General features: G+C 38.5%; 1 protein-coding gene across 1 annotated transcript; it reads left to right on the forward strand.

The window, feature by feature from the left end:
* Positions 1 to 3,478: 3,478 nt before the first annotated feature.
* On the forward strand, positions 3,479 to 12,656 carry LOC103433620 (protein ARABIDILLO 1). The gene is made up of 12 exons (XM_029105574.2): positions 3,479 to 5,635; positions 5,814 to 5,972; positions 6,055 to 6,135; positions 6,262 to 6,393; positions 6,966 to 7,093; positions 7,830 to 7,917; positions 8,710 to 8,804; positions 10,368 to 10,431; positions 11,133 to 11,308; positions 11,564 to 11,785; positions 11,899 to 11,983; positions 12,111 to 12,656. Exons 1-12 carry the CDS (start codon positions 4,286 to 4,288, stop codon positions 12,285 to 12,287), a joined length of 2,757 nt encoding a protein of 918 aa, XP_028961407.2. The 5' UTR covers positions 3,479 to 4,285; the 3' UTR covers positions 12,288 to 12,656.
* Positions 12,657 to 12,907: the final 251 nt, after the last annotated feature.

Genomic DNA, 12,907 nt, shown 5'->3' on the forward strand with positions numbered 1-12,907 from the left:
CCCGAAACCGACACCCTAAAATCACTTCCGAACTATGTCGGTATGGCTAAATTTTTAAACTGATATTGACGGTGTCGTTTACCGACATTTGACTTCCGATCAGTTTTTGGTGGTGTGGTCCGCAAAAATGCAATGGTGGTGATGGCTAAATCTCGGTGGTGGTGGCGATAAGAGGGTGGGAGGAGGAATCTTGGTAGTAGTGGCTAGAGGCGAGAAGTAGAGTGGCACAAGGGTGGGCACGGGCCGGGTCCACGGGTCCAACTCTTTTTTTTTGGTAATTTGTAAATAGCTCCTCGGGTGAAGCGAATAACCTTTCCTTCACCAAAGTATATCCCCGAGATCACATAGCAGATAAACGATCAGCAATGCCATGTTTTCCATGGTGAATTAAGTGCAGGATTTAAAATTAAAATACAAAAAATTGTCCTCATACAATAACGAAAACTGATGGAAGTACAACGAAGAAAAACTATGGGTGAAAGAAAATTAATCTTACTGTGATCACTGATCAGACAGAAAGATCTGGTACGAAAAACAGACTCATAGACTAATAATAAAAATCCAATCTTTTGATACTTCAGTGAAGGAAAAACAGACCCAGAAACAAATAGGCAGAAAAGCATCAACAAACAATTCCTAATATGCAAATAAATGAATAAACACATAAAAATTAAAATAATTAAAAGGAGGGAAAGGAGAAAATGAGAACCGTGGTGGGAATAGAGGTAGGCATGGGTCCAAATCTTCACTCACGCCTCAGGTCTTCGTCACATCTTTGTTCTCCTCATTTGAAGATTTGCTTCTTCCAACAGAAGGGAACGATGTTGCTCTAAGTCTCATCTTCCTCCGACGTCGCGAAACCTAGGTGCAGTAATGACCAGATGGTCAGATGCCCATGACAAGACCATCGGCCGCAGCGACGAAGCCTTTAACACCATCTTTTCCGAGACCAATGACGGAAAGCACGTCCACCGCGTCATCTTCATCGATCTTAGAGCCCACCGTCTTCTCTAATCTGGAGCCTTGCGCCATCTTCGTCCGAGTGAAATTTCGATAAAATCAAGGGAGAGAGTGAGAGCATGCAAGCAGAAATGGAGGGATTTGAAGAAGTTTGGGTATGTTGAATGGTTTATGGATTTACAGAGAGAGAGAGAGAGAAAAATGAGAGACGGAGGAACTTGGGGTTTCAGTTTGGAATGAAGAAGGGAGAAGGCTCTGGAAGGTTTCAAAATTACAAAGCAAAAGGGTCGAAAGGAAATTGCCAAGTTTGTTTGAAATAGGCTCTAGAAGTTTTCGTTGTATTATAGGAATAGGCCCATTCATTCATCCAAATTGATGGGTTTCTAATCCCCGAGCAATACCCAACCATTGTATAATAGAAACGGGCCGGTCCGGAGTCCCGTGGGTTTGAAGATTTGGACCCATCCCGTTAATTTCTTGAACTCGGCCTGCCCCATCCCGTTTGTATTTTACAATTTTCATACCCGCCCCGAACCGCATGGACCCGACCCGACCCGCGGGTCTGATACCCGTTTGCCCACCCCTAGAGTGGCAGAGGGAGGAGGAGGGAAGAAGAAAGTTGCAGCTAGGGTTAAATGAATAATAGTTGTTGTTCTACCATTTTTGTTGGGACAAGTAGCGATATGTTTTTTTCATGAGTAGGGATATCTTTCCTTCATGAGTAACCTTCAACTTGGACAAAATAAGAAATTTGTCATCCATTTCTTTCTTTAAAATGCCTTTAGGACAGTGAATAGTCATGTCAAAGTCAATCATCTCTACTAAATAAGGCCTTTATTTGTACATATATCAACAAATGGCTTCTTTGCTATTTTTAGTTAATTTGACATGCACATAGAACAATGCATGAATTTTGCTAAGTAAAGAAATTCATTTAAACATAGAGACCCCTTATACAACCATTTCAAATACAATCACACATAAAAGCATTGTAAGCCTTATCAGGAATACAATACTCCCAAATACGTAAATTTTGTACAGAGGGGCCCTAACTAGCTAAGACATGAGCTACAACGTTTGCTTCTCGGAAAATATGAGACCGTTTGATAGAATCAAATGAAGAAGCAAGCCACTAAATGTCTTCAATAGTGGATTTTAATTTCCAGGGAACTCCATACAATCCTTGAACAACATTGATGACCAACTTTGAATCACCATCCACCATGATCCGAGGAAATCCCTCATGTCTTGCAAATTTTAAAGCTTCTCTCAATGCCACAGCTTTTGCCACCGACATAGTTGTTTCTTTCAGATTCATAGCTCCAACAACGAAGGGTTGACCTTTGTCATTCATAATCACAAATCTGCCGCATTTTTGTTTTGGACAACAGAACCATCAAAGTTGACTTTAACATAAGAAGAGTCTGGATGTTGCCATTTAGTCATTTCATAAGGACAAACAGACCATGCTTACTCTTTTTAGCATTAACTTTAAAATAAGATAATCCCGTTGCAACATCAAGAGTGATGGTATGAGCAGGATTTAGTTGTAAGTTCCTAAACACAAATGCATTTCTGTCATTCCAGATTTGCCAACAAGTTAACAAGGCCTTACTCAGTGCACAGAGCTCAACTGTTTCTGAATGGTGCAAAGTTGAATTTTGCTAATGGGAACCTCCCCCATCAAGCAAAATCCCTCCCTTAAAGAAATAATGAGATGTGTTTATACCATACTTGACAAATCCCGAAACTATTGAGCACCGGTCAACGTTATACCGTTAAGGATCCAGAAGAGTTTCCCTCTAACCAGGAGGCCAATCACAGCGCGACACGTGTCGACATCAGAAGCTAATCATAGCACGACACATGTCAACATCAGAAGTCAATCACAACACGACACGTGTCAATGTCAAAACAAAGCTAGAAAATCTCTTCTATAAAAGGAGATCATTCTCCCACAATATTTCCTGATGTCATTTGTACTAAATCATTCAGTACTCACTAAGGGAGAGCTTGAACCTATGTACTTGTGTAAACCCTTCACAATTAATGAGAACTCCTCTACTCCGTGGACGTAGCCAATCTGGGTGAACCACGTATATCTTGTGTTTGCTTCCTTGTCTCTATCCATTTGCATACTTATCCACACTAGTAACTTGAGCAATCTAGCGAAGGTCACAAACTTAACACTTTCTGTTGTACCAAAGTCCTCACCGATTTTGTGCATCAACAAGATGCAATCCAAATAAAAAGTTATATGAAAGGAAAATATACAAGCAAGCAAGCCTTACCAATGATGTATAAGTGATGTATACCAGATTCATATACGTACCTACGTAATTTACAATCTTCACACACACAAAAAAGGAGTTCAAATGCACTTGTTTTCATGAGAGAAAAATTATATTCACTATCTAACAATCAATTATCACATATTTTAGCATTGCATATAGCCATTGAGCATAAGATTTTGCTTCCTTTTTAAATTATTAATAGCCCAACAATTGCATAAACCTAAAAATTGAATATTGCAAACTTTTGATGCTCCTTGATGAGCTTGCTTATATAGTTTTCACACCATTCTTCTCTCGCTCCTCACACACACCTCAATGCTGTATTTCTTTTCTCCTTTTACCCCCATATCTCCACACCCTTCTCCTTTCTCTCTCTAAATTGGTGCACAAAACCAAGAACCAAGAACCAAAAGCCTAATCTAATTCCTAATTGGGGAGAGAGGGGTAGACACATGCTTTGAGGGTTTGGCTTTTTAGCTCTCCTCCTCCTCTCTTTGTCAAAAACACACCTGAATTCTCTCCTACCCTTCCTTGAGCTTTGCCTCCTCTCTCTCCCCCCCTCACTCGCTCATCAATTTGCAGCTTCCTTCAACACAATCTGTCAAAGGCACTTGATTTACTTGCGAAAGCTTGAAGATTTAAGGGTATCGTGACAAACCCACATAGCATCAGCTCGCAGGTTTGAAAATAACCATTAATTTCCTCCTCTGTGATGCATTTCGGATACCCAATTCAATTGGGTATTTGAAATCGGTGGGCTTAGATTGCTGTATATTGTGAACCTCTAATTCTGTTTGGTATATATATATACAATTCGTTTCTGTCTGGGCATTAGGGTTTTTGAGGTGGAACAGTTTTGGTTTTTGGGTTTGTTGTGTTCCTTTTTACTGGTTCTGGAACTTGGTATTTGAGCTTGAAGGTTACATGTTTATGGGTCTGTGTGTTGTTCTTCAGTGGTAATAAGATTTGGGTATTGTGAAGTTGAATGGTTTTGGACTATCGGTTTCTGGGTCATCTGTATTGATTGAGATATGAGTCGTAGGGTGCGGCGAAAGGTGGCTAGGAAGGGGAAGGAGAAGGTGGTTTTGCCTAGTTATCCAGAAATTGAAGATGAAGTTTCATGTCCAATGCAAAATGGGATTGTCGATTGGACTGGTTTGCCAGATGATACAGTCATTCAGTTGTTTTCATGTCTGAATTATCGTGACCGGGCAAGCTTATCTTCAACTTGCAAGACATGGAGGGTTCTTGGAATTTCGCCTTGTTTGTGGACGTCTTTGGATCTTCGCGCTCACAAATGCAATGATACCATGGCATCTTCACTTGCTTCAAGATGTGTAAATCTTCAGAAGCTTAGGTTTCGTGGGGCAGAATCTGCTGATGCAATATTGCATCTTCGGGCAAAGAATTTACGTGAAATAAGTGGCGATTACTGTAGAAAAATAACTGATGCCACTCTATCTGTGATCGTGGCGCGGCATGAGTCACTTGAAAGCCTCCAGCTTGGGCCAGATTTCTGTGAAAGGATCAGCAGTGATGCTATAAAAGCAATAGCTCTTTGCTGTCCTAAATTGAAAAAGCTTCGACTTTCCGGAATTAGGGATGTGCAAGCTGATGCTATTAATGCTTTATCTAAGCATTGTCCAAATTTGACTGATATCGGGTTCATAGACTGTCTGAACATTGACGAGATGGCACTGGGAAATGTTTTATCAGTTCGATTCCTCTCTGTTGCTGGGACCTCAAACATGAAATGGGGCGTGGTTTCACATCTTTGGCATAAGTTGCCTAACTTGGTTGGGCTAGATGTTTCAAGAACTGATATTGGTTCTGCTGCTGTTTCACGGTTGTTATCATCATCACAGAGCTTGAAGGTTTTATGTGCCCTGAATTGTCCCGTGCTTGAAGAAGACAGCAACTTTGCTCCTCGTAAATATAAAAATAAAATGTTACTTGCCCTTTTTACAGATATTATGAAAGAAATAGCTTTTTTATTAGTCGACATTACGAAGAAAGGAAATAATGTGTTTCTGAATTGGAGGAATTCCAAGAACAAGGATAAAAACTTGAATGACATTATGAGTTGGATTGAATGGATTCTCTCTCATACTCTTTTGCGCATTGCCGAGAGCAATCAACAGGGTTTAGATGTTTTTTGGCTCAAGCAAGGTGCATCTTTGTTGCTCACTTTAATGCAGAGCTCACAAGAGGATGTCCAAGAAAGGGCAGCTACAGGACTTGCAACTTTTGTTGTTATTGATGATGAAAATGCTAGCATAGATTGTGGGAGGGCTGAAGCTGTTATGCGAGATGGTGGCATACGTCTTCTCTTAAACCTGGCAAAATCTTGGCGGGAAGGGCTCCAATCAGAGGCTGCAAAGGTACATAATTTTTTTTTCTTTTGGTATTATGACAATCGGCCCTTTTGACTAATTGTTGTATGATATGGTCTATAGTGTAGGAATTGGTCATTTGGTGATACACAGATTCATGATTATCATGCATGTAGATGTGGAATTAGGCTGACCTCATTCCTTTAAATGTTCATTACTTGAATAGGCTATAGCAAACTTGTCTGTGAATGCCAATGTTGCTAAAGCTGTTGCTGAAGAAGGAGGGATCAATATTCTTGCGGGTTTGGCAAGGTCTATGAACAGGCTGGTCGCTGAAGAGGCTGCTGGAGGACTATGGAATCTTTCTGTTGGAGAAGAGCACAAGGTCTGATAGTCTACATTCTATTGTCTTATCACTTACATATGCCCCAAAATTTACTTGTAATCAATTAGGTTTTTCTGGTCAGGGTGCCATTGCTGAGGCCGGTGGAGTGAAAGCTTTAGTTGATCTAATTTTTAAATGGTCATCTGGTGGTGATGGAGTTCTGGTACATTACCTTTTTTTCACGTATTTCTCTCTTTACGTATGATGCTTATATTTTATGCAATACACTTTGGGTTGCTGTTGCATGGTGGTTTAAGTTGTGCCTTACTTTCCATGTGTGTCCTTTCAGGAACGGGCAGCTGGTGCACTGGCGAATTTGGCTGCTGATGACAAGTGTAGCACAGAGGTTGCTGTGGCAGGTGGTGTGCATGCTTTAGTGATGCTTGCTCGTAACTGCAAGTTTGAGGGAGTGCAAGAGCAGGTAATAGAACCTTCTGTTGCTATTGTTAAGCTCTATCTGACAACTCAACAAAAACATACTTCAAGTGTGTACAATTTTTCCTATGGCTCCAGATGGTTGAAACTTCAGGCAAAACTTAGTTCCAAGAAACCTTAAAAGCCGGTTTTGATCGACACCCACCACTTCCAAGATTCAGGTTGTGGTGATTGGTTTGTCCTTTGTTTATAGAAAATCTCACACTATTTGTGATGGTTCTTCAAAGCCTGCCTAGATCTTAGGTTCATATGGTGTACCGCTGTATCTAAGTGCCAATTTATGGCGCACAGTGTAGCGTTAAATTAGTGAAAAGTTTTCCTTATTCTATATAGCATCTGGTTCTTCTAGGGACTTTCCTTCACTATTGTATTGGCTTCACTCATTCAGACTCATCTGTGATGCCTTTCCCAACATGATCTTTCTTTTCTTTTTTAGTGGTTCAGGTGTGCATCTTGCATTGGTTCTCTCTCTCTCTCTCTCTCTCTTATATGCACCTGTATGTGTGCATTGTATTTTTTTTTTTTTTTAGCAAATTATTAATGCACTTCTTATACCAGGCTGCCCGTGCCTTGGCAAATTTGGCTGCCCATGGAGACAGTAATAGTAATAATGCTGCAGTTGGACAAGAGGCAGGTGCTCTTGATGCTCTTGTTCAGCTTACACAATCTCCTCATGAAGGTGTCAGGTAGTTTAATCTGGATCCTCTCTTTGCATTTTTTTAAGCAACTCTTGAATCTTTTGATTTAATGTTTTTGTATCAGTCTGATATTATTTTGTTATCTACAATATATTTTCTTTCAAGCAAACTTTCTATTATTTAGATAATTTTTATTTCATATATGCATCAAAGGTTTAAGATACTTGCATGCCCCTTTCACCAATTACCACAATAAAAAAGAAACAGAATCCCGCTTAAGGAACAAAAGTAATAAGAAATTATTAGTTGTTTAGGAATGTTCATTGTTGAGTGTGGTGCTTAAGCTTTAGGCTTGTTGAGAGTATATCTCACTTTGGGAATGCAAAGCATTGTTTATTATACAATGTTAAGGGCCTCTGCACTGATGGCCCATTGTTTTGGGTTGGATGCCTTAACTTTTACTTGGTATCAGAGCAAGGAACCCAGTATAAGTTATCTACGCTTTTGGCTGCCACACTGAGGGGGCATGTTGAGAGTATGACCCACATCTGCAATGTAAAGCTGTGTGTTTCAATATAATGTCTTGGCCCTCTTCAACTCATGACCACTGGGTTTTGGGTTAGATGCTCTAATTCTTTCCAGACTAAAAATGATGCTGTGTTTTAAAGGCTACTTTAATTGCTTAAGAGGCTAAATGGAATTCTAGTTCACTCATTAGTTGTTAATTATCAACTTTTGTCTATGCAACCAATGTAAAACTATACCTTATTTTACCATTGAGCAGGCAAGAGGCAGCTGGTGCATTGTGGAATCTATCGTTTGATGACAGAAATCGAGAAGCAATTGCTGCAGCAGGCGGTGTTGAGGCATTGGTATGATATTTACCTTGAATAATCACAACCTTATAATGTCAACATAATCCATGCTAGCGTCTCATTCAAATCCCTAACATAAAGTGTTTTTGGATAAGTATTTCTTGGAGTTGAACATTTTATTTACTATTTATTTACCCTGTAATAAATGCTGCATTATTATGAAAAAGTTTTTATCAAATGCTATACACATCTTAGGGTGACCAAAACATGTTACTTTACTTATTTGGATCTACAAAAAAATCAAAGCAAATTAATGAAACAGATGGTTTAGAAGCTTCTTTGTGTGTGAACCATTTCATATCTGCATCAAGATTTTTGGTCATGATTTGAATGGCATTTCGAATTTGGACTTGCACATATTGAAGTTGATGAACTGGAAAACGCTTCTAACATAAATATTTGTTTTATGTACTGTTAGTTTTTTATTTTTTATTTTCTTTATTGCAATTTAAATCCTACAGTATAATCTGGGTCCAGTTGGTTTCTTGTTAGTTGGACTAAAAAATGTGAATGTTGGCGTTGCTTGAAAAATGGTCCCTTTAGCTGCTTTTGCTTCTGCCAGTTTGTGAAGGAAAAAAATAATGTGGATGTCGTGTTGAGTATGGAATTTTTTTTTGTTTAAAAGTTATAGAACATTTTGATAGTTTACCATTTGACCTGGAAAGTGATACTTTAACATTGTTGCTCTTTTTAAGCTTAAGTGTTCCCACTTGTTAAAATACAGTTTTTGTTATTTCATACCCAATAATGTTGCACTGTAAGTTTAAGCTACCTCATTTGGGTATGCAGGTTGCTCTTGCACAAGGCTGCTCAAACGCCTCCCCAGGCCTTCAAGAACGGGCTGCTGGTGCTCTTTGGGGATTGTCAGTGTCAGAAGCCAATAGGTATGTGCTTGCTCTTCGTAACACATCAAGCTAGTTCAAACCTATACGAGCCAAAGAGTTTGGACTAGCGATGCATATCTTTCTAGAGATATCGTTCATTTTTGTTTTAGTTTATGGATCAAAACCTTTTGGAATACCTGATCTCAGTCAGGTTCCTTATTCATTTAGCTAGATAATGATGATGAGCTAAACTTTTGATGGAAAACAAGCACACACCATGCTTATCACAAAAGAAAAAGGAAGGAAATAAAAGAAGAAAAAGATGCATGCAATTTAGAGATGTCAGTGGCTTGAGATTCCTTTCCAATTATATCTGGAAGAATTTTTATGAGTTTGAATATCATTTAAACTACAGCTGTGATGTAGTAAAGACTAAGATTCAGCAAGTTGCTGTTCGATCAAATTTAATTATAATTTATTTTGTTATGTGGTTATACGTTAATGAGAGACTTTTTTTGTAATGCAGCTAATGCTTATGATGGTAGCTAGACACTGGGTAATCAATAAGAAATCATTTCTGGGGAATGGATATTATTTGTTACAATGTCATATTGGCATCTATCGTAATTTTGGCTCTGCCAAATCTCAAATAATTTTAATTTACTGATAGCCTAACAGAGACAAAGCTGTATCTTATATTTCATGGGCATGCAATTAGTTTGTTTCATGTTTTGTTCTTTTTTCCCTTTTCATTTCATAAACCTTCACGTTTGCATTTTTCCAGCGCATTGCATTGCATTTTTGCCCTTTTCATTTCTTAGAGCTTCAAAAACATTCCATGACTTGTTTGCAGGAAGTCCTGTAAAGTCACAGCTCTGGTATGGACATTGTGCCAAATAGTGCGATTCTGATATTTAAGATGTTTGAGTTTGTGAGTGTAATATTGGTCGGGTTAGGTTTAGAAAGTTTTACCACTTTAATGTTTTTCATTGTTCTTTTATTTCTTACCATAGGGTTACTTTGTCATAAGATATTTCTGTTCATTTTGTGTGCAACTTCTAATCAAAGAGACTTTCCAGCTTAACTTCTTAACACGTTTTAACAATGAAATTTCTCCTTATTTCATTGGTTGAGAAGATTGAACTTTAACCAAAAGTGTAATTTACATGAAAACCACAAGAAAGTAGCGAATCTGTGAGCAAAATATTCAAGTCTTCCAGTTCTCAGAAGCAGATTCCATCGAAGTATTTGTCAACCTGAAATTATAATATTATATAATTACTGCCTACAATTATTTTGCTTCTTTGTCATGGTTTTTGTGGGTACTGGAATAATTTTTATGCTGGAATGTTGGTCCAGTAATCTCTACGATTGTTTAGGATGCAACTTCCAAAATTACTCAACTGTGTGCTTTTAAAGAATAATCACTTGTGCATTTTATGAATGGATCAACTGAATGTGATCTGCAGTAGATTTCCTTTTTCTCCAGTCACATTGTTATTTCTTGAAATCTATCATACTCTTCCATCCAGAATACTCCTATGTTCTTTCATTGAGTATTGATATGAATTTTTTATTTAATGCTGTCACTATTGATTTTGCTCACTTTTTGTTGGTTGTTAGCATTGCCATTGGACGGGAAGGAGGTGTTGTGCCTTTGATTGCATTGGCACGCTCTGAAGCTGCAGTAAGTATTATTTTATTTTTCAATTATTATTTAAGATGTTCATGTTCTATGGTCAATTAGAGAAAATCAAGCACTATTATTTAATTAAATTTGGTATTAGCTGTCGTACATGCAGATTGTTTCAGAAATTAGTTTAATAGTAATAGAACGTGGTGGATCACTGCTCACCTAGGCACTGGAATTGAGCAATCAATTTATGGACATAATTTTTGTCTAAAAAGAAAAATAGGAGCAGAATCTAATACCAATCATTGAAGTTAAGTCTGAAAGGATTAGTATGAGTATTTTCATGTATCCTTTTTTATTCAGTAAATAATATCTGACAGTCTGTATAATAATGTTAACAAATAATTGTGGAAACTGAAGCTAGGACCTCTACATCCAGTATTAGCTGTTTGGTCTTGTTTTACATTTGATGCACATGATGAGAGAAGCTTTTTATACTTGAACTTGTGTGTCGATACCTGTAACATCTTTTCGAGTGCATAGTTTCTCATGGCCTTGCATATAAATTCACTCATGTTCTAATTGGATACTCTTTTGGTCATTCAACCTTTTTATAGTCCTTCATGGGTATGCTTTAGTGAGTACAGTGCAATTACTTGCAAATATATGCTCATATTTCCTTACAACATCCTTTTGTTGAGCTTTCTTCATTCATGTAATTGGAAAAAGATTTGATTTGATTTTTCAACTTTCAGGATGTCCATGAAACAGCTGCGGGTGCTCTTTGGAATCTTGCTTTTAACCCTGGTAATGCTCTCCGGATTGTGGAGGAAGGAGGTGTTCCTGCGCTTGTTCATCTTTGTTCTTCTTCGGTGTCAAAAATGGCTCGCTTCATGGCTGCGTTGGCATTGGCATACATGTTTGATGGCAGGTATTTGTAGGCCTAACTGTTTTCTGTGTGCTTGCTACTCATTCTTTTGTTTCAAAATGCTGTTGAATGTATGGGATATTTTGTTCTGTATGTGATGTGGTTTAACGTCCTTGTGAGTCTGTATACTTCTATGTGGCCTCATTTTCAACCCACTGCATCCTGGGTTCAAAACCTCCTCCTCCCCTTAGTCTTAATAGTAATATCTCTTGTAGTAAGAAAAAATATGTATGTTAAAACTTTGTTAATACTCTGCAGAATGGATGAGTATGCGATGATAGGGACTTCATCGGAAAGTGTCTCAAAGAGTGTGAGCTTAGATGGCGCTAGAAGGATGGCTCTGAAACACATTGAGGCCTTTGTCCACACTTTTTCTGATCCACAAACGTTTGGTGCTGCTGCAGTATCATCAGCCCCTGCAGCGTTGGCGCAAGTGACAGAAGGTGCTCGTATTCAAGAAGCAGGACATCTGAGATGCAGGTTCTCTCTCTCTGAACTAACGATTGTTGTCTACGAGGCTGAAATTTTAAATTTGCCCTGTAATTTTGCATATTTTTTTCCGTCTGAACATTGACGTTTCCTTGTACTGTCAGCGGGGCTGAAATTGGAAGATTTGTTTCCATGCTACGGAATACATCATCTGTTCTCAAGGCGTGTGCTGCATTTGCTCTTCTTCAGGTAAAAGTGCATACTAGACTCACCTCTGTGAGAAACACTAGTCCTTTGTGTAGTTTAGTGCCAACTTTAATATCCATTATTTATTGATGGAGAACGATCCTTTATATATGTATTCTTTCAACTGCAGTTTACCATACCTGGTGGCCGGCATGCTATGCACCATGCCAGCCTTATGCAGAATGGAGGAGCAGCACGCCTTCTGCGGGCTGCAGCTGCTGCAGCAACTGCCCCCCTTGAAGCCAAAATCTTTGCTAGAATTGTGCTTCGGAATCTTGAGCATCACCAAATAGAACCATCACTTTAATTTATCTGTGATCCGCCGGCAAAACATCTCTGTTTAGAATCGTTGATGGAGGCTGATTTCATGCTTAGTTACAATCTTCCGCGGACAACAGGACATTGCACCGCAAGGACCCAATCTATAATCTTCGGTTTAACAAATCGGCTTGATCTTCATTTTTTCTTCCTCCCCCCATTCCTTAGGCATAAAAGATGGTTAATTTAGGTTCAAGTAACTTACTCCCTTTGTACCAAATCATATGAAGAAAAAGAGAAGGTTTGTTTAGATGGGGGAATAATTTGAAGAACTTGTACCTTAACCATTTTCAATTTTTGCTGTTTGAGACTCGTCGAGGCAACATTCAACATTCTGATGAAAAATTTCACTAGTTAATTTTGTGTTCTATTGTTTTTATAGGTAAGTGATAGCCGCAGCTCTTCTCCCGCTGCACACGCTTGTTATGTCTGGCAAGGGAGAAAAATAAATAGGGTGAGCGGAAATCACCTCTTCCGCTTATCCGAATAAGATTGGAATTCGACAATCTAAATATTGATAATCTGAATATAAATGGATTTGGATGTGGCTCCAGGTTGATCTAATTCGACTTAATATAACATAGTATTTATTTTATTTAAATTTATAGA

This window comes from Malus domestica, chromosome 07 (genome assembly GCF_042453785.1).
Source record: "Malus domestica chromosome 07, GDT2T_hap1".
Classification (NCBI taxonomy): domain Eukaryota; kingdom Viridiplantae; phylum Streptophyta; class Magnoliopsida; order Rosales; family Rosaceae; genus Malus; species Malus domestica.